Source organism: Grus americana, chromosome 20 (assembly GCF_028858705.1).
Source record: "Grus americana isolate bGruAme1 chromosome 20, bGruAme1.mat, whole genome shotgun sequence".
Taxonomy (NCBI): domain Eukaryota; kingdom Metazoa; phylum Chordata; class Aves; order Gruiformes; family Gruidae; genus Grus; species Grus americana.
In genome coordinates this window covers 9,352,713-9,380,533 of record NC_072871.1, presented here as the reverse complement: position 1 = coordinate 9,380,533, position 27,821 = coordinate 9,352,713, and the positions used below count along the sequence as shown (strand labels likewise).

Here is a 27,821-nt window from a genome sequence, read left to right as displayed (position 1 = left end):
TCTGCAGCCATCAAGGACAGTTGTTTGAGCAAATACTTCAGTGCTGTTTTTCTAAAAATTTGAAAGGGAGAGGTTGCAAAATTATATGCAACTTGAATAAAAGAGTTTTTCTTGGATTTCTCTTCTTAATGTTGTTTATTTTTCTCTTCAAATCTAGGCAAGATTCTTGCCTACTGATTCCCTGCATCTACTGAAGTCAACAGTTTGCCTTGCTCCCATCTTCTTATTTTCCCCAGTGTAACCAGTACTAGTTTAGAGTCATAGCTAATAAGTTACTATTGGTTCCCCTTTCATTACTATTTCCACCTTTGAGGGTGGGTGGAAAGAAGAAGAAAAAAAAAAAAGAGAAAACTGATTTGACACATATACATTGATAAAAGACTTTCTTAACAAAAGATAATGACACATTCATACATATTAATCTCTTTATTATAATAAGCTGAAAAAATACAGAAATACATTACAGTGACTTGCTTACAAGGAATTAATTACTAGCCACCTAAATGGTACTGTCAAATGGCATAAAATTCCATATTTGGTCTCTTCTTTATTAAGAGCATGAAGCGGCCAGAAGGGGAAGCAACACACTAAATGAAAAGTATTGACTGAACTAATGGATGGAGGAGAGCGGATATTGAATGAGACAGTAAACAAAGAAAGATGAAGTAAAGCCAAAAGCGATTGCTGTTGTGGGATGCGGAGCAGGAAGGAGAACACGGATAACGCAGTGCAGATATTCAAGAGAGGAACAAGAGCATGTGAAATGAGTCAATTTGTAGGAGGGAATACCAAATGCAGAGAATCCAGGGGATAAGATATGCAAAATGGTAAAAGCTCAGGAAACAGAAAAGACAAAATTAACCAGTAAGTATGGCTCATTTCCAACATCATCTGCAGGCTAACTTAAATCAGCCATTCAGAAACACTCACTGGAATGGCACTGGGCACTCTGAACATAAAACTTAGCCATAAGAACGGAGACATTAAGAGTGAAGTCCCCCTCGCTCTGTATGTCACCAAGCAAAACACTGAGCAAGGCTGCTGACAGACACACCACAGGTGCACTGAGGGGTAAAAGAAGTCAAGCGTAAGAGGTTTTAATTTCACATCTCTGGTATTTCATTACTATTTTGCCATAAGAGCAGGAGTTGAGAACTGTAACTTTTGTGCAATGAGATTTTGAAATTCTCCTGCTGGATTCAAATAATAAAAATCTTGAAATAGTATTTCATGAAGATGGAGAGTGAGAAGGCATTATTCTTCCTGGCAAGCAGTACATACCTCTTCATGATATTAGGCATTTAGGACACTATGAATAAACACAGGTAATATTTACTGCCACTCAATCCTCCAGAAAATAAATTTGTAGCATTTAACTCTGAGTTTAGGAACAACACAGAATATACTGTCTACCACAAGTCTGTATAAGTTTTGTTAAAAAAGCATCAGGTGCCCAGAAATATTAGTATCTTGTGAGTGGGCATCCCAAAGGCAGCTTTGTAAAGTGGAGCAGGTGTCATAGATCACGCTGCTGCACCCTAGCTCTGCACACAAAGAAAGAGTTCATCCTCAGGTTTTATCCCTCCACTTTATGTCCCCACCAGCTTCCCTCTTCCACACAGACTACACAAGTACCCTTCTTCTTACAGAAGTTCCTTGAAAAGCTCCTAGAAGCCATCTCAACTTCTACAAAGCCATTTATACAGTTATTATGGAAAGAAAATCTTTGCAATTTAAGAACAATTTAGCATATATAAAAAATATATATATTAGAAATCTCTTTGAGATTTAAATAAGAAGTTCCAAAGCATCAGTTTTGTTCAGGCTCCCATACTGTCATGTCTCCAGTTCAGCATAGACAGGCAGACACTGAACTCCTCACACAGCACAGAGAAGACATATGACTCAAGCTGTAGGAAAAGAAAAAAAAAAACATGCCTTCTCTACATACAATAATTTAGAAGGCTAAAGCCTGTTATGTATGCTTTATTAGGAGGTTTAATACTATTTCATTTATACACAATGCTCTTTGACACGCCTTCAAGATAATCTGCGATGCAGAGACTTTGCCATCAGATCAGACAGCTGATCTAGCAGGTCATACCTTTTGTACTCTGTCATGAGCCTTATGTCATGTACCCGTACTACAAGGGAAGGCTGAAAGGAAAGAAGTGCAAATCGACACAACACGCCAAACATTTCTACTTTGGGGTAGGCTTCCTTCTTGCCCTTTCCAGTGAGCAGTTTAAGCTTTGAAGCATAATATCCGATTACCCCTATTTTGGCTTGCATAACTGGTGATGGCTTCATCATGAATCAGATCAGCCTCCAGACCTGACATCTAATTAGAAATAACCCCAGCATCGAGATGACACCGGCCGGGATGAGCACCCGGCTACAGGAGCCTGCTTTGGCGCTGGTTCAGGCAGCCAGGGGCAGGAGGAGGAGGGTGAAGGGGAAACGCTTGCCAGAGGCAGACCCCAGGGCAACGGCGGGGAGGCGTCCCCAGCACCCCCGGCAGAGCAGCGGGGGAGCAGAGGGAAGGGCCGGGGGAAGAAGGTCCCGGGCAGCGTCCCAGGTGCTCCTGAGGGCCGGGCTCGAGGGGAGCGGGCGGGCGCTCACCTCCCTCCAGCGGAGCTGCCGCAGGCTGATCTTCAGCGCCTCCAGCGAGGTCTTGGCCTTGGAGCTATCCACCGTGACGCGGGGCCGCCGGGCGGCGCGGCCCCCCTCTTCCCCTCCGCGCCGGCCCGGGGCCCGCCGCCCCCTGCCCCGCGCCGCCCGACCGGGCGGGCCCTGCGGGCCGGCACCGCGGCGGCCCCGCTCCCGCCCGACGGCGGCGGGCGGCGGCGGCGCCCCTTCCCCCGGGGGCGCCCTGGCGGGCTGGCCACCCTCCGGCTCCTCCGCGGGGAGGGCCGGGGACCCCGGGGGTTCCTCCGCCTCCCGGGCCGGGGCGCAGCCTTGCGGCGGGGCCCCGGCCGGCTCCATCCTGCGGCGCTGCCTCGGCCCAGCCGCCACCCCCGCTCCCCGCCCGTTGCCATGAGAGCGGAGCGGCGGACGGGGCGCGCGAGGGGCCAATCGCCGTGAGGCGGTGACCCCGCTCGCTCCGCCCTGCCGGCAATGACGTACTGTAGCCGCCTCGGCCATTTTCGGAGCGGGCAGGGTGCTCTTCCGGGGAGGCCATTTCGGAAAGGCGCGGGGCGGGGCGGGGCAGCCATCTTGGAAGCGGGCGGTGCCGGGCGGGAAAGCCCCTCCCGTGGGTGGTGATCACCGCATCAGGTCGGTCGTGCGGGTCTGGCAGCGCCGGGCAGACGGTGCCTTTGCTACCGAAACCGCTGCCCGCGTGGCTTAGAAAGTAAATCCATTCCGTATTTTCTGGTGGAGTGAATTTCACGTGAGGCGGGGCGTCGGTGCCGTTACTCCAGGACAAAGCCCCATTTCTCTGCCTTAGACCGTCACTGCGGCCTGGCTCTTGAGTTTCCTCACGCTTGTCCAGTAATGACCAACCTGCTATTCTGCACTAGTGTCTACTGCATGGTTTGATGAGTTTCTGCATTGCATTGAATTGTTTTTAATCAAAAGCCACCTGGAAAGCCCATGCCAGGGCCTCGCTCTGAGGGGCAGCGTGGGGCATGTTCCCTGAAGGGCCCTTCGGCCATAAACCCTCTGTGCTGGAAACATCCGAGACGGGAGTTTCTGTGAAATATGTAGTGTTGCACAGATTCAGCTGAATGCGTGCTGCTAGAGTCGCTTTAATCTCTGGATTTTAAACACACTCCTACAGTGCCTGAGTCAAACGCACAGCAAGAGAATATGAAAACCACTTATACAGTGTCAGTAACGGAACGAATAATCTTACCAGCGGTTAGATGAATCCCTCACAATGTTAGTTAAGAGGTGATGAAATTGAGAACACGTGAATGAACCAGCCGTTGTCTGCAGAGTAGCAAGAACAGAGATTTCTGGAAGGTAGAAAGCTCCGGGCAGCTCGGCGGCGTGGGCAGGCGGTGGCGCTGCGCCCTGGGATATCCAGCCCGGCTGCCAGGGATTCGGGGGACAAAGCTTGGGAAGGGGAGAAAAAAGGCAGGCACAATCGGGATCCTGTGTGAAGGAGCCGGCACCAGAGTCGTGGGGCTCATATGGAGCGGGACTGAAACAGGACGTCAGAAGAAATCGTTTAAATGAAAGCAAAATTTAAATAAATGCAGCCAGAAGTTGGGACTTGCAGTTAGCTATGAGTTAAAATTAAAAGGTCATATCAAGACTAAGCTCCTGACTGTGGAACTCCTCAGGGCAGGAGGAATATGGATGTATCTTTTATCCTGCTAGATCTGTTTTTAGGAACATCTGGATTAATATCACATCTTCACCTCACATGCCCCCTGGTATTTTATAGAAACCAAGATATGAGACACGATGTGCCAGTAACTGTGGTTCCGTATGCATGGACCCTTTCCCACAAGTCAGCAGTAGTTTATAAAGAAGAAAGTTTAATCCCCAAGACACTGTCTTATTTCAACAGCAAACTAGAGCTTCACCTGCAATTCTAACTCTACCCATATTTTTTCAGTGCATCACCTATCTTCCGCCATTTACCCTTGCAGGCAACAAAGAAACTCATTCATTCATTAATTACAGTGTTGTGTCTTACAATATGAAATGACCAGGAAGGCTGAGGTCACGTAGCTCACTCTTAGTTCTCTCAGGTTGCTATTAAATGATGTGGTTTATTTTTTTTAAAGCTGTGACAATTCTTAATTAAGAACTTGGGAGGATTTCCCTGTGCTGGCAGGAGCTCAGAGGGGACTGTAACTTTGTCATGGATTATCTGTCCTCTCTTTCTCCATCCTTGAAGGGCACATCCTGGTTGTCTCACCAACCACCACCAGATGTTGATGTCTTCCAGCTGGAGTGTGATTTAAAATGGTGACCTGACTCTGTCTCTTATTGGACTGCCAGGCCCCTGGATGAACATGTTTTAACATATATTAGAGATTTATCCTCACCAATGTCAGTGGTGCTAAAGGCAAGTCAGGGAAATAGTTACGATGGGCCAAGGCATTAAGAGGCTTCGGAGCATGGGAAAGAAACACCAAACAAAATGATCGCAAAGGAGAAATATTATATCTAATTATTAAATATATATATTAAATATATAATAATGTACTAGTTGTTTCTCTACCAAAGAAGCTGTAATACATCAGATACCTGGTCTGCACTGTATTGTGTGGATTAAACCTTCATTTCATGTTGAGATAAATAGAGATGGTCTGTAGCGTGCAGCATGAAGTCAGACTGTATATGGTATTCAGGTACTGCAAGGTAGGGGAGTAAAGTATAGGTTGAGTAGTAATAAGGTAGCAAGGTAATGCAGAAGGAGAGTGTATCGTGCTGAATGCTGCAAGCTGGACGTAGCAGCAGGAGAGAAAAAATATGAAACTTCAGAGCATCTGTCCCCTGTGAGAAGAGGGGAAATTTAAAGTTACTGTGCGCTCTTAAACACAAGCTTATTACCCTTGCTCAGAGGGAGTTGTTGCTAAGAACAAATTGTTACTATCTTGTGATACCAAGTGAACAAGAATGTGTATTCTGTCTGGAACTGTACATCTGTTAGACTATGCTGGGAAAAAAATCAGTAATTTTTTTTTTTTTCTGAATCATCTTCCAGTGTCACAGTGGCAATGGTATTTGTAGACAGGACAGAACAAAGCGTGCTCTCCTACATGGGGGAATTTGGCAGAGTATTGGTACACATGTACATTTATCGGGACTATATCACATACCTTAAGAGATACTTCAACTCCAGTCTCACAGTATTTTGGCCTTGTAAGAGCCCTGACTCCTACTGTAATGTCCCCGTACTTCTATTAGTTAAATTCAGGATATCAAATACAACAGAGGTGTTGGTCTAGTTTTATGGAATGGGGAAGGACACTGATTGTAGAGTATTTTACTCATCTCTTGGGCCAACAACTTCACTCTCATTTATCCTAAATCGTAACTTACTGGGTCATTATACCATGACATGACTAACCTGATGTTTGTGTGTGCAAATACACGCCTTTCCATGATGTGCAAGGTAACCGTCAGATGCAAGATGAGTCTGGTAACAAAGCGATTTCACACGCTGCAGTACCACTCCAGAGATCGGCCTGTTTCCCTGAACTGTGCTAGCTGCCGCTCTGCAGGCATCTGCAGGAATATCCTCACCAAAAACCCAATTCTAAGAATTACACTTTTCCAGACAGTAAACTGAACAGTACAAGTTTCACATCACAATACTGTGCTGATCCAAGCAGCTCATTCTGATGGTGAACTGTACTGCCAACTCGTGGTGTGCAGAATTCACGAGTCAGACATGCAAACACATCAAGCTTATGAGTTTAATAAGTCACATTTTTCTTAAATAATAAATTTGACTTCTTCTAGTAAGCTTTTTGGTTGCTGAGTCTAGATCAAAATTTCTATCTTTTATCTAGCATCATAAGGACAATAAATGTGTTCTTTTCTATATTTTTCTTTTTTTAAAGATAGCCAAGACAAGGAAAACATTAAGTAGCATGTAATTTGCAAAAAGAACATGCAATCTTTTTAAAATATCATATAAAACTGGCCTCCTGCCAGTGGCAAAGTAAGAATTGTTTGCAGAAATACTTTAATGTACCATATTGAAAAAGGAATGCATTCCTCAAGGTATTATTAAAAAAAAAAGTTACTCATTAAGAACTATCCATCCGTGTCTGAAGTTAATATTTCCTTTTGCAATGACGGTGAGTATCTTTTCTCAGTTGTACTTTCACAAATCAATAAGAAAGCAGTGCCTTATAAAATGAAAAGTGAGAAGAAAATGTATCTAGTAAACAGACTCCAGTTGGAAAATGTCAGCAGTGGTGTTATGCTTCAGATTGGGTTTAAATCCATATACATCAATCTATGCGTCCAATGTTTATGCTAGACCACTGAAGATTTGCGGTTGACCTACATATGCAAACAAAACATTTGCTGCATACTTGGGGTGGGGGGATTTGCATGATAGAAGATGATGAAAATATGCATAATTGTAGATGACATTTTTCATTCCCGTGTCCTGCTGCACAGAACTTTGGAACTGGCCATGCATGAAAGAGGCTTGCAGTTCTAACGGGCAGATTGCCTGGCCGTGCTGTTGAGCTGAACCTTCAAGACATTAAGCTTCTGTTTCTTCTTGAGCAACACAAATCTGGTATAATCGTCTAACCAGGCAGACCCTGTACTCGCAGAGGACACATACGGCACTGACTGAGGGGGCTGAAACAATGACAGTTCCACATGTCACGTCTGAGTTCACGTCATGTGGCAGCTGCAGAGACTCACAGATTTTGCTTGCAAGTTTTCTGTTTTCCTCAAATCCCCAAAACAATAGAGGGTAACATCACACAATTTCAGTCAGCGGTACCTAATTTATCTGTTCTTGCCTCCGTATTTCATCACACAGCAGCATTTATAGGACATGGTTGGTGCCTCCAGACTTACCTGGTTACACAAAGAGTTTATCGCCTGGTGATCATGAGTGATAGAGAGTTATCTGATGTAAAGCAAACAAGAGGAACCGCAGGTCAAAACACATTTCTGAACTACTTCATCCATCTTTATTTTGACAATTTACCTCTACAGAAAAGTTCCGATTTGGCAATGGTTGGGGTTTCTGATTGGTTCCCATTTTTTCTGTTAAATGGAAGCTCAAGATCAATTCATTTAAATGAAGGTTGGGAATACAAATCTTTACCTCTCTTTGCTTCCAGGTCTTTTTTTCACTACGGGGGAGCACAGCTTCCTAGAACAACAGAGGGAAAACCACATCCGTAACCTTCTGACCTTGCAGTAGCTTTGTATGATAACGTTTCATGGTTGTGGAGAACTCCTGACATGCTGCTCCTCTTAAGTCTACGTCTTCACTTTTGATCGCTGACTGTCTTAAGATATCTAGAAAAGCCAACAGATTTTGCTGTGTAGTAGTGCTGCTTCATTTTGGTTCCTTGAGTAAAGAAGGCAATTGTAAGGGAAGTGGAATGTGTCTGAAATTTTGGAAATCCAACTGCAATATACAATTTTTCCCTCCACTAGCAGAGCACATTATTCCCGTGATATGCTGTCCTCCCCTTCCCCCACATCAGCACATCCTGCTCTGTAGGAGGGGACAGAAGCTTGTTAGTATTATGCATAAAAGCAACTCCCAAACTCTTAAATGACTATAATATATAACTGAGAGAAAATCCAAAGTCACTGAAACTAGTGAAAGGTTTTATCGCTTTGATGCACACCCCAGATGATTCACTGGCATTCATCCTTCTGTCCTATGAAGCCATCAGTAAGTCAGGGAAGTCCCTTGGGTCTTCATTGATGAAACTTTACGGCAGTGACTGCTGTTTCTCAGTAACTATGAATCGAGCGTACTATGCCTCATTCTACCACTTTATTAAATGTAGACAGAAAAATGCTGCTTTCAGGCAAACACCCATCTCCTGCAGAACAACAAGTGAATTCAGCTGCTAAATCTCAAAGGGACGTCCACGGGCACACTGCAATCTGCTAGCATGACAGTACACCGGAGACTTTGCTCTAAAAATTGCACCAGCACAACTAAGTATTAATAATATCGATAAAGTTGCATGACAAAACGAGATCAGCTGAGATAGTGAGCACGCACAGATCTCTCAGCTCTTACAAGTATGACATGGAAGTGATTCTCTCTAACGGAGGTTTTGTTGGCCATTACTGGATGTCTGTCTGGTTGTTCTTGCTGTGTCACATCTTATTTATCACTTAGAATCTTTGCAGCTCTGCTGTGCAGAACTAAGTGCTTAAAATGGTTAGCAGAAGGGAGGAAAATTCCTTGGCATCAAGACCAGGTCTCTTTTGGAAAGCGCGCAGTGCTCTGCAACTCCTTTATCTGAGTTGTGAAGGTGGGTTTGGAAGAAACCTGACAGGATCAGGCAGGAGCAACTGCTACCTTCCCTGCAAACCAACTGATGAAACGATTAAAGAACACCCTGCATAGAATACCCACTTCCTGATTTACACCACATTCAAGGGCTCTTAAAAAAATGAAGCCATATATGAAGAGAGATTACCATGCAGAGTAAATGTCAATGCAGGCAGAAATGTGCATCCATGTGAGAGAAAGAGAAGGAACGCAATCCTGGTAGCCTGCGCCTGAAAAAGAAAGCTGATATCAACCTATTCTCTGCAAAACCTCTTGAAGCTACGAGCCAAGAAGCTGTCTTTGGTGCTTCACTCCTACTGCGTTCAGAGAAATGGGACTTTCTGTGTGTGCTTTGCACATCAAAGGAGTAACTAGCTCAGTACCTTCATCTGATGCAAACACCCACTATGAAGTTTGGCTAACTGCTCATGTCAAGAAGGGGTAATGCTAGTAGGGGTTTGTTTATACTAAATCCATGACAATGTACTGTGTAACTTTTTAATTCCAGATATTTGCCCAGTTTTATTATCCAGAAGAAAAGGCATACAGCTTTCTTATCTGCAATGGAGTCAAAGAACTTTCTTTGCCCAACAAACAAACCAGAAAGTTAACAGCTTTGTAAGTTTAGCAGCCTTCAAATTCAATTCTCAAACACAGATCCAAACCATTAACCTTAGAAGAGCTAAGCCTTACGAAAAGTTCACAGAAGTTAATGAACATGGAATATTAAACACCTCCATTCAATTGTGATCTAACACAGTCTGGCACTGCAAGCTTTATTAAATCACAGTTGCCTTATTTTTCTCAGGATTCCCATGAGATGTTTCTTTCACCCTACCCAAAAGATTTTATAATCTGCAGGATACTGGAGAGCACCAGAATGGAAATAAAAAGACCATTCTTGTTATTTCATCCTGTTCTTTCTATCAGATTAAAAAATGTACCTATCCCAAGCAAAGTCCATGTGCTCCCACTTGTACAGGAATGCTCTTGTGGCAATGGGAGGGTAATGTGGAGGAACTTGAAGCAGCTCAGCACCATGACAGGTTCATGCATGCCTCAGCTACAATGCAGTATTGCAGAATCAATGTAGAAACTCACCAGTAGTGGTTGTGTTCGGGTTTTTTTCCTTACTAGTTGAGCTTTGCTGGCGTTAGCATCAAAGGAAGCATGAGCATAGGCTGACTGGGTGGCATCTCCTCCTCTTTGGGCTTAGGAGAACCAAAGGACTGACTCTAGCTCAGTCAGTCCAAGGACATTTGCATACGAAATCTAGGTTATTCATTCAGGTCAACAGATATTTTTTAAATCAAGATTCATACAACATAAGAAAAGTCCCATGAAATGTCCTAAGTACACGCAAAAAATCACCAACAGAGAACTGATGAATCTGCAGGTGAGATGTGTAGCTAGAGTAGCGTATTGGACAGAAACCAATTAATGTATTCACATAACTGAAACAAACCCCGTTTTGAGTTATGCCTTATAAAAGAGGGATTAGCACAAACATGTGAATATTTAAATGGGAAGGTAATGCAATGTTATAACTTGGAAGAATAAAAAAGAAGCCTGTCTGGAAACAGAACTTAGCAAAGACGGGGCTGGCCACAGAACCCATCCCAGCGCAAGTGCCAGAATGAGCTGCTAATACCACAAAATACTTGAACATGTAGTTCACAGTCAGTGAACCAATATTAATTCTTTGGGCTTTTTCTCCCTCTCTTAATTATAAGTTTCTGGATTTTTGGCTCTTGCCCATCTCCCACTGACTTACAAGTACTCAGAGATGCCAAGAAACTCAGGATGATTACGCTGCTGAGGTGGAGACAGGGAGTTGTGCACTGTCCGCCTGTGGCCAAAATTTTCTCTCTTGCTAATGTGAAAGCCACATAAAAGGTGGTGTCCAACAACGTTCAAACATCTGGCTGGGGAGTTATTTGTATTACAAACAGTTATAACTGATCACACAAAAAATAATTCTGGGGAACCCAGATGAGATCAGTTGGAGCACATATAAGCCTCCACCCCTTGGATTCTACACAATTCCCATTTCTGATCATTCCAGTAAAGGGCTAGGAGCGCGGCTGTACTAGCAGTCAGAAGACAAGTCCTGGGTCTTGCCATCAGCGCTGTGCACGTGCCTCTGCTCCCATCCCTTACCCATGCTGGTGCCTGTTAGGCAGCATCCGCAGGGGCCCGCCAGCGGTGCCTCACCACCCAGACGGAGCTGGGAGGGAAGGACGCCCGGAGCACACAGGTAGAGTGGTAACATCCCCTGCCCACAGCAAAAGTCCTGACTGTACATTGAGTCAGGCAGTGGACACCGACTGTGCGACCGGTTTCTGGCAGAGCTGCAAGTCACGTTAACGTCAGACATACATAATGGCGTTAGCCTCCCGTTCTTGTGTGGGAGCCGCAGTGATATCCTAGATCATTGCGTACACCATCTTTTTAGAATTTCTAACACAGGAAACAGAGCAGGCGCTGCTGACAAGATACAGCGTGACTTACACTGTCCAAAGATACAGCGTGACTTACACTGTCCAAAAAAGCAAACAATTCGATTAAGATGAGACTCCATCGGTAACCCCTGCCGTCAGGAGCGCAGTGCTGCAGCCCACAGTCAAGGCACCACCACCTGCTCCAGGAGTGCTCGGGACACTTCCTCGCTGTAACGCTTACAGCTGAGAACTGGGGTTTGGTATTTTTGTGCCCTTGGAGGTTACGATATGGTGTTGATCCTCAGTATTAAAAAGGTGCCATCAGGCCAGGATAGCCCCCAACACGCAGAAAGACAAAACCTCCATAAGCCAAACTTCAACAAGATGCTTCAGGTGTTTATTGTCAAACCTTTTGCCAGGTGAAACCTCCCTCCCAGATTGACGGAGCTCTGGCCAAGGCCAGCTCTCGCCGGGTGCCCAGCCAATACAGAAACCGTCGTTACCAAAACGGAGGCACCGCAAGGCCTGGAGCGCCGGGGCAGCTGCTCTTCGGCAGCCGGTGCAGCGGCGTGCGGCTGAGCTGATGCGGGTCGGGAAACCTTCACGCTGCTGCAGCCGGCAGCGACCGGGCCGCGGCTCCCAACGGCGGCGGGGCCAGCGGCGGGGCCGGCCGAGGCGGGGCGGCCGCGGGCAGGGCGGGCTCCCGCCGCCCCCCGCATCACATGAGGGAACTTCGGGCCAATGGCGCCGCGGCGAGGGCCGGGGCCCCGCTCGCACCCGCGGACGCTCATTCAAAACGCGGCCGGGCTCGGGCGCCGGCAGCCCCCTACCCCTGCCCCCGCTCCGCCCGCCCCCGGGCTCCGCGGGGCCGGGCGCTGCCGGCGGGGATGCCCGGCGGGGCCGCGGCCTGAGACGGCCGCCCGCCCGCCGCCATGCCGGTGAAGAACCGGTACAACCTGGTGGACGATGGCTGCGACTCCCGCGTCCCGCTGCACAACGAGGAGGCCTTCCAGCACGGCATCCACTTCCAGGCCAAGGTGAGACCCGGCCGCGCTCCCCCAGCCCCGGGCGGCGGCGGGCCCGGCGGAGCCCTCGGTCGGGGGGCGCAGCGGGGTCCGTCCCCCTCCCCGCCTGTCAGAGCCCCTCATCCCTTCCAGGCAGCAGGGGCTTCGGCAGAGGCCGAGGCTTTCCCCTGCCAGATCCCCCTTGACCCTCACCTGTTGCAGACCGACCTCAGGTGCAAGGTCCCCGCGGGCTGGGGGCCCAGGGCACACTGTGCCCCCCTCCAGTCCTTTCTTCACCCTGAAGGTGCCCCTAGCCCAGGCCACTGTGTGCCACTTCTAAGAAAGTCTTAACAAAAAAACCCAAACCAATAAATTATGAAAGCCTTGTATTTAATTATTACAATCAAACAGGTTCTTCCTCTTTTCCAAGTATTTTTAAGCTATTTAATCCTTAGAAACCACCTTGTGTGCCTCACTGGAGAGCTGATCTGGAAAGACCCCTTTTGACAGCACAACGGATACTGCCTGTGCCAGATGCACATGCACATCCTTGCTGGGTCCAGTGCCTGTCCTGTGTCCCCCATCAGGCAGGACCCCATTTCTGCTGCAGATGGTAACAGCTCTGTATTCCCCTGGAAACCAGCAGACTGTTACGTGCTGCTTAAAACCATATTAGTGCCTCATTCCAACTGACCTGTTCCCTGCATGCAAAGCTGGGCAGGCAAGGTCTTTGTTTAAATGCATGCAGTCTTCAGGTGAAGAAATACTGATATTGTCAGAAATCTTGTATTGATCATGAAGAATGGTCTGGCAGCACAGCATCACTCTCCGAAAGTGACTCCATTGGAATTGACATTCTGTAGACAGTGCAGGGAATGGGTTTATAATTCAGCTGACAAGAATTGCATTTTGCTGGAGCAACTCTAGGGTTCCCTTCCCCTCTTTGCAGGTGGCCGAACACAGATTAGAAATGGAATTCACGCCTGCTGTCTCCTGAGCTGGAAAGAAGGGGCATATATATTCAAAAAAAGCTTTGAAATGTGGATTTTGTGCATTTTGGTTTTCCTGCTAGAAGAGCTGTTAAGATTTAAGCAGGATGTAGGATGAATCTGAATAGACAGTTGATAATGTATTTTAAAAATCTCCCTTCCTTAGGGAAGAAAAACAATTTTTTTTATTTTTTTTTAAATTAACATTTGCTCTGCCACAGACTGTGCTGAGGAGAAGGAAAATCCTTATTTTGAATTTTAAAAGATGTGAAGCAACTGCACCTTTAACCAAGTGAAATGGGCTTCATCAGATTGACAGCTTCAGGCATCCAGAGCTAGTCAGAGAGTGGATAAGGCAGTGTAAGATGTGTGGGTCTAAGATGGGGTGTGCATTACCTTAGTAACATGCTTTGCTCAGTTCTGCTCTGAAGTCTCTCCAATTAGGATGCTCATTGTGGGCACATCAGTCAGCTGCAGCTCTGACAATGACAAGGCTGTCACTAGCTGCCAGGTATCTCGCACCAGGCAATCCTACTGACTATGTTTAATCTCTAATCTCTGCATACCAAACTGTCTTACTTGCCCTATAATCTTCAGGGACAAACTTCAGGAGGTCAGTACTGGGAGCTGCTCATGGGAAGGTGGCTGTTGGTGCAGAGCTTTGTGAGCTGGCAGGGCTCTGCTCGAGTACCCAAACTCTGCGGCAAGGCCAGAGCAGGCAGTCTGGGAGAATCTTTTTGGGCTCAGCACTCACCAGCTCTCCTTCTGCCCCCACCATCAATTTACTTTTGGTAGTGTGGCCTGTTCCACTGCAGCTCTGTTGTTCACAGACAAAAGGCCAGCCGGCTGCACTGAACTGATCTGGATTACCTATGACTGCACTGACAGCCACCTCAGAGCAGGGAAAGAGATGCCTGCAAACCAAAGACACCACCGATCTGGAGCGATACAGATACGCCCTCACCACCAGGGCAGAGAGAAATCTTAGCTCTGTTGCTCCCTTCCCTGCTGCCCTCCAGCTCTCATGGTCTGAGTGGTTTGACTCTCCTGTGGCTTACCAAAGGCTATAACTGAACTTAACTGCTTTTAAAAATGCCATTTTGCAAAGGCATTTACAGAAGCATCAGAAAAGCCAGATGACCTTTCAAGATTGTTTGCGGTGTTTATTTCAAGGCAGATGAAAGAGCAGTAAATACTGAGCCAGGAGAACTCATCTCTGAAAGCCCATTAAGTAGAAGTTTTTCAAGATAAAACCCATCGCAAGCTGTAAGCGTTACAGTAGAGAAATAAAACCAGAACTGTCAGTAACAGCAATAGCTAGGGGGCTGCTCTTCATGAAGTATTTTGTCTCTGTTGACATGTATATTATCACCCTGGATGTTTGCAAGGGTCTCCTGACTAGCTGCCCCCTCTCCACTGGGGAACAAGTTCTGGAAAAAACAACAAACAACCCACAACTTGAAACCGCACACTCGGACTCGATCCATGAACCAACTGCTTTGAGAGGGGGACTAAACTTTGTAAACTGCCCTCCAATAACCTGCTTGTGACAGCCATGCAGAGACAGGCTGTGTTACAGCCAGGGAGCTGACAGACCCCACTGGGACCCTGCCAGCACCAAGTCCAGCACCCTTCCCTCAGCTGCAGAGCCACAGGACCACACCCAGCACCAGCCCATGCTGGCAGGATGCTGGCATTTCTCATCGAGCCACACACCCTCTCACTCTGATGGCATTTTTCTTGCCCTCACCAACATGCCCTTGATGTGTAAGTCTTTCCTCAGAGCTGTGAGCCACACCGCTTTACAACAGTAATGGCTTTTTACTCCACACATGAGGTGACTGTCCAGGACATGGCATGTTTTCCTCATTCCCAAGGCTGAGCTGGCAGCTCTGTGCCTCCCCTGCTTGGCAGCAGTGCAGGCAGCACTCCTGTGCATCTGCGCCATGTGTGCTGTCACAGGTACCACTGTGCTGCAGCAGCAGGTGCACAACCAGAGTCTGCTTTGGTACACAAGCGTTACAACCCAGCATAAGGGGAGAGTACAGACAGCACAGGGGAGGGAAAGCCGCCAGCTGCAGAAAGCTGTCTGCCTGCAGGTCTTCCTTAACAACCTGCACAGCATCAGCAGCACACTGACACTGCATGAGAGAACAGGCAACCAACTTGCAGAAAGCTGTAGGTGTGGTGAAGTGGTAGAGGCAGAGGTGCTGGGAACCCACCATCTGCCTGCATCTCAGCCCCCGAGTGAGGGGCTCTGCAGCCCTGCTAGGACTGATGGTCACACTTAACTCCAGGCACTGGATGACAAGGGCAGCCGCTGTGACATTGGTGCAAGCTCAGCCAGACAGCTTGTGCAGGACTGCAGCTCCTGTAAGCATAGTTAAAAAGAGCTGGGGTAGGACCAGGTTTGAGCAAGTTTACCAGGATTCTGCAGACAGCTGAGCTGGTCCAACCAAGCAGGGACAGTGGTGTCCAGAGGGAGGACGGTGCAGACGGAAAAGTTAGGCTGGAATTATGAGCCTTTTCCAGGAAAGCTAGTTGTTACACATCCTGGCAACTTTCCAACTCTTATATGCTTTTAGCTTTGAGTCTTTTAAAAGTGGGTGTAGTGAGGAATGACAAAGGATGTAGAGTCCCATTTTCAGACCCACAGGACTGTGACTTGATTAGCAAGAGACACTGCTCTGCAAAGCACTGGTAGAGGCACATCCAGAATCTGAATGAAGTCAGAGAGTCACACCCAACATTAGAAATCCATTAACTTCTCCCTGACTTTGATAATATCCACGATATATTCCTATCATGTCCTGGGTCAAAAGAGTAACTAAGCAGGGACAAAATTAATGAGAGATGCTGTTTGTTTTGAAGAAGCCTACACCATTAGCTTGTATATTACTGTACAGACATCTCACTGTTCTGTCTTTCAGTACATCGGTAGCTTGGACGTACCCAGGCCCAACAGCCGCGTGGAGATTGTGGCAGCCATGAGAAGGATTCGGGTAAGTTCAAAAGAGCTGAACCTCACATGAAATAAAAGGTTACATTCAGCTGAGTGACTTGGTTGCAGTGCACTGTTCTGCATTCCCTCCCACCCTTCCAATCTGAAGCTCAAATCTCAGCACAATCGGGATTGTAACAAGCTTCTCCAGAAATTCCAAAGGCATATTAGGATAGACCCATCCCCTGCTCTTTGCAAACGGATCAGTTAACAAAACTCAAGCCTAAATCCCTAGTTTCTGCTGAGCAGGTATGGGGATTCTCCTTGAACCCGAGACACTGACTTAGCCTGTTTGGGTTTCTGTGTATGTGAAAAATGAGATGTACACAATCTGCTCCACAAAAGCACTCTTATTCATTGACCGTTCCAAATATATTATTCTATATTGAAATATCAGTGGCCTGGCAGATGTTATGGATGTAAATCCCATCAGACTAGACTTTGTGGATTCTGCTGCTCGTGGAATAATTTGCTGCTTTCCCCCATCCTCCAATACAGTTTTATAGTTCCCGGTTCTCATTATCAAGTCTGTGCTCTTCCTCCTCTAGCCCTTGACTCTTCAGAACAGCCTGTGAATGGTCAGCAGGCTTAGCTATGATTAGCAGGGTGGCTAGCTTACATCTGCTTCGTGTATAACCAGTTCAAGTGTATCTACCCCAAAAGGCAGCACAGCTGTTGTGCCTGGCTGAAGTTTTGCAGGGGTCTTAATTCTGAGGCTGTTCATATGTCTCACATAAGCTGAAGCAGGTTTGAGAATCTTGCATTTAAAGCTTTGAAGGGATTATGCTATTTGCCCTCTCCCCCCACAGTGTTTAACCATCTAATTTTCATTTAGAATAGCGCTTTTTAAACTTCGGCTGTAACTGGCTGGGGAGCTGATGTATTCATCTCCAGCCAAGCTCAGAAATGACATTCCCCTGCCTTTGCCTGCTCAGACTATTAGTACAGCTCTTGCTCAGAACACAGTCCAGCAGCAATCTAAATTGCCTGGTTATTTATGGAACAGGTGAACATCTATAGGAAGCAAACACAATGGGTGAGCCCTGCTGGGGCGGTTTAGATGCTGGCATAACTATTGCTAAGTTTTGATCTGAATCAATGTTTAGCATCAGATTTGGCACTGTGCTTCCACTGATCTTTGACTGGATAACACCCTTGCAAGAAAAAGCAGACAGTATTTTAATATCAGTTTCTGGAAAGTGTTGCATTCTGTTTTCACACCTGCTATTGCCATGATAGTATCTAGCTCAGAGTCTTGGCAGTGCAATAACATGCTTGAGTGTTACGTGAAGCATATAAGAAACCACTCTGCATTCATGGATGCCATCAGTTAATCTTATCACACAATATTTTTAAAGTAGGCATCCTGTATTCTATACTGGGTTTTTAAGTCTTGGAAGCCCTTTCCAAAAAGGGAGGGCTTCCCTTTTCATGTGCGTATTGTACAGCAGGATCTCATTCAGACACTTCCTGGCTGCTGAGCGGAAGATGCTCCTCTATTGAAGATAGTTAATTGGCACTGATCCTTAATTAGAGCATAAAGAGTGAACTGGGAGGTCTTTGAAGAGAATTCTAGTGCATAGAGTACACAACCTAGGAACTGAGAGAAGATGGGGTTATTTATGTAATGTTCATTTGCATGCAGAGGCCTTGTCTATTCCAGAGCTTTTTCCCATGGACTCTCAGCAGCACCAGTTGCAACTGGGAGGAAACACTGGAAGAAGCTATTTGTGGAAACTAGTATTTTGCTACCATCTTATTGTGAGTGGTAGTGCCTGTTTGCACTGCAAGAGCGAGAAAGGTCCTGCAGCCCTGCCAAGTGTTGGCACAGGGGCACATTGTGCTGAAGCTTTCATCCTCTGTGCACTCCAGTATTCCACTGGAATTCTCTACTGGAGCGGAAGAGAGAAGTGGCACGGTACAAGCCCTAGCACAACACTTCCTATGCTGCTCTCTGTGCCCTGTGACATGGGAGGAGGCAGCGTGAGCCATCACTCGAGCAGTTGGTGACGGAGCCAGCTGAGCACCAGGGCAGCCCAAAGCACAGGCAGGGTCTTACTCATTGCTTCTGCCACTCCAGAAATGCACCAGGGAGGAGGATGAAGAGTCCCAGCCCTGTATTTTTCCAGGCTCTGACAGAGCTGCTGACTCTAGTTATTCATTAGTAAATTGATAGAAGCTCTGAAACTGCCTTCTACTACTACATCTGATTCTGGTCTCCAGTCTGTGACTAAAAGCACTTGCCCCAGGGAAAAAACCTTGAGCTACCTAGCACTCAAAGTTTTCCTTAGAGCATGGGGAGAGAGAGGGTGGTAAGGAATGTAGCAACTCCAGTTGCCAAGTCTACTCCTTGGCATCTTACTGTCCTCTGTTTTGCGTTGGGCTCTCTCGCAAGTTGCACATGAATTATGCCAGGGAACCTGGGAGGAGTTCAGTGATATTCTCTGTGCATTAGCGGAGAAGTCTGCAGACTTCAGGACCTGCAGAGCACACAGGCTATGGGACATTACTTCCAGAGAGCCTCAAATGACACATTTTAACATTAGCCCACTGAAATTGCAATCTGCTCTTTTGCAGTAGGTGTTTTAGATGCACTCTCACAGTAAAGCTTAAATCCATATTCCTGTCTGAATGAATGCCTGTGGAATTGCTAGCAACACTCCATTAGTCACACATTAGATTCCCATTTCATAACAGACTGGAAAACCTTGTCTCGTCATGTTCTGTGCTTCCACTGAAGGGAATGCAAATGCAATAGGTACAACAGGGAAGCTGCTGTTCTTAGCTTCCCATTATGCAGAGCTAGACAACTTTAAGTTTGCTAATCCTTCCAGTGGATTATTAGCTGCATACAGCTGCCATATTATTACATGATTGTCAAAGTTCAAACTAATCCCTCCACCTCCTCTTGCCCTGGCTAGGGAGGTGATGAAATTAGTTTGCTACTTGAATAAGTACGCAGTGCTCTGACAGGCACATCAGGTTGCTGTTTATGGGAGTCCAATTCATTGTGCTGCTCCACGCACCCAGCGCAGGCAGGCGTTCCTCCACCTCCCAGGGAGAAGCAGCATGCCACATCGGTTGTCTCTTTCTGCCTGAGGGCCATCCAGGTCTGGGTGTCTGGCAGCACCCGCTCAAGCTCCTGCATTTGGAGTCAGCATTCTGGTGGAGCTGGCTTTCTGCTGAAGTGGATTCATCTGCAGGTATTTGAGCCTCCTCAGCACTCTAGGGAGCTTATGTACAACACAAGATTTTTCTTCATGCAGAAGTCAAGTGGCAGCTAATACAAAGAATGTGGAAGTCCTCCTCAAGGACCCAAATAGCTCCCCAATTCAGCAGAGTCCCCCTTTCCCTAGACACACTACTCCTGGCTGCCTGTTAGTGAACGACTAAATATCCAAGTTCTCCCCCAGCCAGGTTAAGGCTCTCACTGAAGTTAAGAGGAAAGATGTTGTGGAGCCCACACAACACCAAAAGAGTAACAGGAAATCTTTGCCAAAGATGCTTATGGGTACAGGCCTGGGGTAAAGATGAGTTTTGTAAAATGCAAAACATTTCCTTGACACTTCTGAGGTTGCTTGGGAAATCTTGCCCTGGGACACCATGGAATGGATGGCTTTGTGTGAAGGGTTAACATCACAACATGTCCTGCATACATTCCCCAGAGCTAACACTGACAAGAGGAGAAACAGCCAGCTGTTACCTACCTAGAGCAATGCTACTCTCAGTCCAGCAATTCACAGCCAGTCAAGCAGCCCTAGTAAAGTACTGCTATTTTGAGTGGCAAGTTGTACAAGGACATGGTAGGAGTAAGTGTCAAAGCTTGTCATCCCCACAGACAGCCGGCTGCCAGCAATTCCCCAAGTCGCTCCATTTAATTACCTTTAAGGCACAGAATCAGTTTCCCTGGAATTTGCACTTAAGATTCTATGAAGCCTAGAAACTTCAGGTCTGTTTGGAAGGTCTAGCTTGGACTTAAGCAGGTATTAATGCTCAGAAAGGAGCCAGATGTTGGATTATTTAATCATTTCATAAGGGAACAGCCAACTGGTGCTGCGCCCATTCAAGAACCAGAAGGAACAAACAGGAGGCAGGCATCCAGACTAATGTGTTTCTTCTGTTACTTCCACATTTCTTAGACTTAATTCAATTGAGAAGTCTTTTTCCCCAGAGGCCAATGTGCCAGAAGAGCCGAAGCATTTATAAATCTTGACATATGATACATCAGAAATGCCTGATTTCTCCTTGGCATGAGAACCAAGTTCTCCCTTCAGCCTCCCTCTTATCATCATCATCATTCTTGCTGCATCCATGCTCTTAAGCAGAGCCTCAACACTGTGCAATTTCTCCACATGGTATTCTAGTGAGGAAGTGCAATCTGACCACACGGTAGGTCATATTGACTGCCAGATATCAACTGGTAGTGTTGAAGTGTGACATGACATCAGTTTAAATGAGAATGAGTAAGAGTTACAGTCCTTGTGAAGCAGAGACAGCAGGGATAGCCACACAGAACCTGCTTCTCCTGCACCCCAGCAGCTCCCAGCCTGATAGCTGGGCACGCTTATAGCCATGCCAGGCTGTAAATTGCAGTGGTTGAGGAGCAAATATGGATGTCATTTATCTGCTTTTGCTACAGAAGGAGAGGAACCAAGTGAATAGCTGGCAGAGGGCAGGGTGATGCCTTCAGCCACCTCAGTTTAATTTATCACTGTGTGGCAGACTTCAGATGTAGAGATGTTTAATAGACTTGTTCACAAGATTCTTCTAGAATACAGTTCCTTTTTCCCAGGCTGACAGCCGCCTTACTACAGAAGAGAAGTTTGCCAAGATAACCACTGCATAGATTCCTCCAATATATTCTGCCCATAAGCCCTTCCTGAGTTATTATGCTTGGAGCTAAGTTTTCCTGCCAGCTTCATGTTAATCTGAGCTGGAGTTGTGATCAGTACTCAAAAAAGATAGAAGCTGAACTCCCAGCTGCTGGATTTCTTGGTTAGCTTTGCAGCCTCTCCCACTATAGTGAAGTTATTTGGTCTGCTGCAGCTGAAGCACAGACTCAAATGGGGAGGTGCAAACTGTTGGAGCACTTGCCTGGGTACAGACCTCTGTAGCTGCATGCCAGGATCTGTTGTTGTTGGATGGAAGTTTGTTCTGCTGCAGCCCCTGAAGGGCTTTTCCTTTCAGCCTCTTTGGAAGAGCATCCAAGTGCTCAGCTAATGACAGCCCTGGGCTGTGAAGGAAAACAATCCTAGTGTCTTAAAATATTTCAACAGTCTTCAGACTGCTGGCGTGGACCTTTCGTTAGTTCTCAGAATACCATGCACCTTCCTTTCATTTACAGAAAGGTGCAGGAAAAACATGACAGTTTTTACATGGTTAGAGTGTAAAACACAAGCATCTCGTGTCTACTCCAGACTGCTAGTGCACCCTGAGCCAGTTCAGGACACAGCTGATAGTACACGGTGGTGGTAGGGAAATGCTCAGTGTTGGTAACCAAGTCTCATTTACTAGATGCTTTACAGACAGGAGAGCTGGGCCATATCAGTTCACCCAAGGCTTTTAAATAATTATTGTCATCACATAGTGACATTCACTAGATCACGTGAGGAACAGTACTGTAGAAGAATAGTCCCATGCTGTGGTCATGGGTCCAATCAACATTTATACTGACAAGCATACAGACTGTGTGGGAAGATGAGAGGAAGACTAGAGAGACAAGCTTCCCCAAGCCTGTACGTTTCTCTTCCTCCTTCTCCCCAAAGCAAAAGAACTATGTACTCACCCCAAAGTATGCTCCAAGAGAGCATCTTTTTCTAGGATACCTTCCCTGCTTCCCTGGAGAACCGTGCAACGGTTGCTTACACTGACACATTAGATCCTATAGCCTCCAGGAGAGAGCAGTGGGTTTAGGTATCCAAACCAACCATACATTGGCATGTACAAACTTGCTCTGGTACCTTTTGCAGAAAGTCAGGTGTTAGTTTTGGCTCTTCTCCAGAGCAGAGGCCTAAGAAAGACTCGTGCAGGCAGTACGTGATCAGACTATAGTCAATCCTCCTCAGAACAGCCTGCAAGTCTGCTGCAAAAACACCCAAGGAACTTGCACTAGTGACTCGGAAGGAGATTTACAGGCCATCATGCATGGCTTTCTGTCCTCTGCCTACTCTCTGGGTCTTTCTGTACTCCTGTCCCCCTGTCCAGCAGCCCACATACCTTTGCCTGCGACCTTGCCTGCCATCTGCTTTATTAAGGGAAGATACTAGTCAACACAACAAAGCTACAGGCACACAGAAGAGCAGTCTTGCAGACAAGCAGGCTCAGAAAACTGAGCTTGGCATGAGGGCATCAAGAGCAGAGGGGATGGCTTGGCTGAAGGCATCCTTGCCATACAGCCCTTCTCTTCCCCAGGCAGGGCTGTGTCCCATTACCTGACCCGTCTGCAGGGCAGCTCAGCTCCAGGGTCTCAGCAACACCAGTTACTCCCAGGGTCCCATCCATGTCAAGCATCTGAGGCAGTGTAAGGTTTCTACCACACGAGATTAAGCTAATTGGTTTTACCTTTCCAGGCCCTAGCAAAATACAGCAAGTGTTTTCAGGATGGTAATTAAGTGTTAATTGCAGCTAAGTTTAGCCCTAATGCCTCATTAGTTTGTTTTCCTCTATTTGTTGCAGCTATAGCAGAGTCTCCTGCACAGGGATGGGGATCAGGCAGGGCTTCCCTGGAGGCAGAGGAGTCCTGCAGCATTCTCCAAGGGTCCTACCTGAGCCATGCCAGGGAGCCTCTTACCTCCTGCTACCCGAGAGGAGGAGATCCAGGTGTGGAGACAGAGGCCCTTAGAACAGCATGCTCTAGTTACTATCTAGGCAGCAGCTCCACAGGGGTCTCTGGTGTGCCCAGACACAAACATTAGTCCATTTTCATGATACAGTGGATTTTGCATCCCTTCATATTACTCCTTCACTGGAGCCTTCACCCTCCCCCAGCCTCCTTAACAGATTCTCTGCCCTCTCCTGTGCCAGAGGATCAGTGGGTTTAGCAAGGACAGGCAGGACTGAAGCTACTACTATTCAGCGCCCTGCTCTACTGAAAAGCATTTTACTGTTCCACACTGCAAATGGCAGCAGAGTTGGGTTCCCACAGCCTGTTTGCAGGTCTTTAAGATGATAATGGACTCGACAGGTGCCCTTGAGAGAAGAAACCACCTTACATTAGGAGATGACAACCACATTACAGGTCTTACCTTTCTGCAGCACAGGCACTGCCAGGATGCTGAGGAAGCAGGCGAGCTCTGGCAAGAATCCATTTCTCCAGGCAAAATGAGCAGCCACAGCTTGAGGCTGCAGGCCTTCTTGCAATGGGCTGAGCTGCAGCCTCCCAGCCACCACACCCACCTCTAGGAAGAGTTTCCTGCCCTCCCACTGAGGTTTATAGCCTCTCCCCTTTCCCAGTATGCCCCACAGCCCTAATTAGCCAAAATGCCAGGTGGGACTATATCTCCCAGAGGTCCCTTGCCATGAATGCCCAAGGAAGGGGGAAGGCTAGGGTTAGAAGAATGGGTGATGCAGGTGCAGCTCCTCAGGCCTCTCTACATGTGTTCTGTACTCGTTGGCAGGTTCAAGTGTGTTTCCTGCATGTGCTGCTTTACTAGCCTTATAACAAATTAATTGTCATAAGCTGAAGAAATGGCTTTAAAAATGTGGAAGCTGCTTTTCTAGAAGAATTGAGTCTGCCATATCTCAGACTAACCCAAGCTTGTTTCATCCTGTTTCTGCTCTTCACATTATCGCAAAGGGAAGAAGCTCTTGATGAGATGCTGCAGTGGTGTCATGTGCAGTGTTTCTAGGCAGCATTGTGTGGCTATGGTGGAGAACTGACTGTGCTCTGCTTGTATGTCTTGAGTGGGAGGAGAGGAATAAACACCTCTGAGATTACATGAGGATCCAGCCTTCTGCTCACTGCTTGGGGATGTCTCACCATGCCATAGAGCCGCTCCACTGACTTATCATCTCTTGCGGTTTTCCACCCTGCTCATCTCCAACCCTAAATCACGTCAGGACTTCTTGCTGCAGAATAATGATTAGTTATCTTCTGCCACTTACACTCTGAGCTGAAATGAGTGGGGACTGGTGTAGCCGTGAATACAGGCCACTGTCACAGAAGACAGCTTAGAGCTTTTTCAGTAGCCACACACTATGATCTGGTTTTTGAGAGGTGACTGGTGATTATAGATGCTTCAGGTCTTATACCCTGTTCAGAGAGTGTGCTATGTATGATTGATAACAGATGGATGGAGGGATCAGTCAGTGAAATGTGTCATCTCTAAGCAACAGCAACCTTTTAATGCCTTCCTCAGAGTGCTGGAAACTGGATGGCTTCTCCAACGAGGGGGTGGAACTAGTCAGGCATATTAATATTGTTTTGCATAAGAGTCATGATGGATTGGAGTTTAGTTGAAGGCTAATAAAAGCAGCAGTTAAACAGATAAAAGCTAAATTAAAATGTTAGTACTAAATAGAACAAGACAGAGCTTTTTGTCTGATGCTGGATCTTGGCAATGAGGCAGGTACCTTTTAATTGTAAAATAAAGTGGGTTTAACAGTATTATCATTATATTACTGAAGCATTTGATTTCACTCACTAAAATATCAGTGTATGAGATCTCTGCAAAGCTTCTATCTAGTTTAAAATAAAGTAGCTTTTTCAACAATTATGTTACTGGTCGTAGAGTATTACAAAGATGAAATATAATGGCTTTCAAATTACATTCTGGTGTAGAACAATCAGCCACAACTCAAAGCTGCTTCTTTATTGGCATCTGAAAAAATGTAATTGAGATGGCAACCAGAGTGGTAGCGAGCACTTTGGATTAGCTTGTTAATGAGGAGGTGCCCTCATCTGAGTGACAACTGCATGGACAGGGACACACAAGTTGGGACTGCCCATGGTGAGGAGCACTTGTGCTAAGCTGGTGGAGCAGAGACCATCCTCGTGCAGCTAACGTGAGTGCACGAGTTGATTTCCACCAGAGCAGGTTGACACCTTTCAGGAACAAAACAGACCGGTCCATGAAAATACAAACACTTAAACCTGTCCGTGGGGGAAGCTATCTACATGCAGGGAAAAAATAGCCTGTAGCTGTGGTGCAGCTTCATGCTTTGACCTCAGCCTCTCTGGTTCTTAGGTTAAAAGTGTCTGCACTGGACACGGGAGGAAGGTTAGACCTAGTGCTGCAGTGGTGGGTGCCTTTGTAGATGCTCTCTGTTTTGTCCGATGCAAGGGTCCTTTGTACTTTATGGATCAGTGTCTTGAGGAGAGGGAACCCTAAGGAGCCACGACCACAAAGCAAAATTCTGCCTAGCAAAACAAGATTTGCTAACAAGGGCTTGGTTCTACACTTGCTTTCTTCATTCTGCTTTTGCTCTGTACTAAATGAGGCCTGAAGGTAAACAGAATTGGTGCTACTTAACATAATACTTTGACAACCTACTTCATGTTTTTACCAAATAACTCTATGATAAATCTACAGAATAAAAATCTTGAATGGGCCCCTGGAGGGAAGGATACTTTGATGAGGGAGCAGGGATTTTTCAAAGGCATCACACAATGGTTTTCTTTCTTTCCTGCAGTAGTGATCAGACATTCTCTAAATGGCTTTTCCCTGGGCCAGATGGGTTATTTGAACTAATTGGCAATCGCCTGACTCTTTTCAGGACACCTGAGTCACTTCCCCCTTCCTCCATCCTTCTGTCACTCTGCTGCTGCAGAGATACTGCCAGGGTGGGGCTGCTGGAGGGGAGGACATGGTCCCTTGCATCACAGAGAGCATCGCCAGTCACGGCCCCAAATCACCCTGCTGCCTGCACAGCCAGCATACCCCCAGGAATCCCACCAAACCCCCTGTGGTCCAGGGTTTTCTTTCTAAAAAGAAATTATTTTTGTCACAGGCAGAAGAGCAGTGAGACATGTTAAGAGTAGATGCAGTGTGACAGAGGACTAGGCATTTACAGCCAGCTCCAGGAGGGTGTAAGGCACACAGTTACTCTTCAGACACATCATCCCTTTGGTAGAACCAGCCCAAATGCTGGTGTCTGCCATTAACACCTCTCTGAGTGCCCTGTACCTACTGCAGAGCCGTACATGGTTCACAAAACACTAAGGTTCAGTGATTCCAAGCCATCATGGACCAGTTCGGTCCTGCTGCAGCCTGTGCTCCTGCGTTAATGATTTCAGGGTCTAAACTTCCAGCCCAGGCACATTTTCTTCTTTTCATGTTGTTGCCCCCCAGGGCAACGCTGGTCTCCTTGATCTCGCTTCCTTGCATCCAAGCCCCGGGCAGGGGAAGCTGCAAGCTGTGGGCAGGGAACACCATTTGTGGTTAATCATTGAGCTGTAGGTGAGCAGTGCAGGACACATTAATGTCCACAGCTTCACAGCTAGCTGCTGACAGCACTGCTAGCCCAGGGACACTGGGACTGGCACTGGGGAGCAGAGCAGACAGGAGGAAAGTAGAAATGAGCATCAGCCCCAAGGGGAGGCTGCCAGTCACTGCTGAGCAGGGGGACAACAGCATGTCACAGTTGTATTTGTATTGAACAAGGCACATCTGGGTGGGCTCCCACTCTTTGTGGCTGCTTTTATGGCTAACAAGTCTTTCATCCTTACTTACCTGTCTGTGAAGTAGCCATGTACCCAGCTGAGGACCCTGGTGTGCCTCCAGAAGACCTGGGCACATATACTGCCTAGCACCACAAGCCTGCAAACTGACCAAAAAAAAAAATCTTCCAGTAGCCTCTTGTCCAACAGCCTGAAAGCCCAGCTCAGGCCGCTTGCCTCTGCCTTGGCACTCGGCTGTGATGCCCTGGTACAGTTTTGATAAGACCTCTGTGACAATAAATACTGATACCATAAAACCCTCTTTATCCATAATTCCCACTATCTAAACTCAGGCTGTTTCTCTCATCATGTTTCACTAACCTCAGTAGCTCCCCTGAGGCTACCAGAGTCCTTGAACTGCTTAATATTCCAGAGTTTTGGAAATAACACAATTAGCATTGAATTTGCTCTTATAGTAAGAGTCTTCTTTCCAAATCTGAGTAAGATTTTATGGACAATTCGAGGAGAACCCAGAGACCTTCCTTTAGATTTAAGGATTGCCACAAAGAAGGGGTACCATGGTCTGTTGGCAATTTTATTAGCATTCAATAACTTCTAACCAAGGAGCACTTAGCAAGAAGCAGCATGCCAGCTGTGCTGTGCCTCTGCTCAGGTCTCCACATCTGGGTAATACCTGTGTGCAACTGATGTCTGCCCAGGGGCAGCCTGGCAGGAGAAGGGTGAGCTCCCTTCTGTCTTTATTTTGCTGTATTCCAGAAGCGTGCATGATCCAAGAGCTCCTGGGCAGATGTCAAAAGACATTTGTGCCC

General features: G+C 46.8%; 2 protein-coding genes across 3 annotated transcripts in view; one reads left to right on the top strand and one right to left on the bottom strand.

Moving 5' to 3' along the window:
- TTLL11 (tubulin tyrosine ligase like 11) overlaps positions 1-3,055 on the bottom strand; it is a 54,782-nt gene extending 51,727 nt beyond the window's left edge. For both annotated transcript variants that reach the window (XR_008580013.1, XM_054848821.1), the window contains exon 1: positions 2,623-3,055. Coding sequence is in view for 1 of the 2 variants with exons in the window: in XM_054848821.1 (XP_054704796.1) it covers positions 2,623-2,985 (363 nt within the window). In the remaining variant the exon portion in view is untranslated. The remainder of the gene's footprint in view (positions 1-2,622) is intronic.
- Positions 3,056-12,155: 9,100 nt separating this feature from the next.
- Positions 12,156-27,821, top strand: part of LOC129215576 (carboxyl-terminal PDZ ligand of neuronal nitric oxide synthase protein-like) — a 37,898-nt gene continuing 22,232 nt past the window's right edge. Inside the window, exons 1-2 of the mRNA XM_054848975.1 lie at positions 12,156-12,437; positions 16,324-16,395. Of these exons, the coding sequence (XP_054704950.1) occupies positions 12,333-12,437; positions 16,324-16,395 (177 nt within the window). The 5' untranslated portion in view covers positions 12,156-12,332. The remainder of the gene's footprint in view (positions 12,438-16,323; positions 16,396-27,821) is intronic.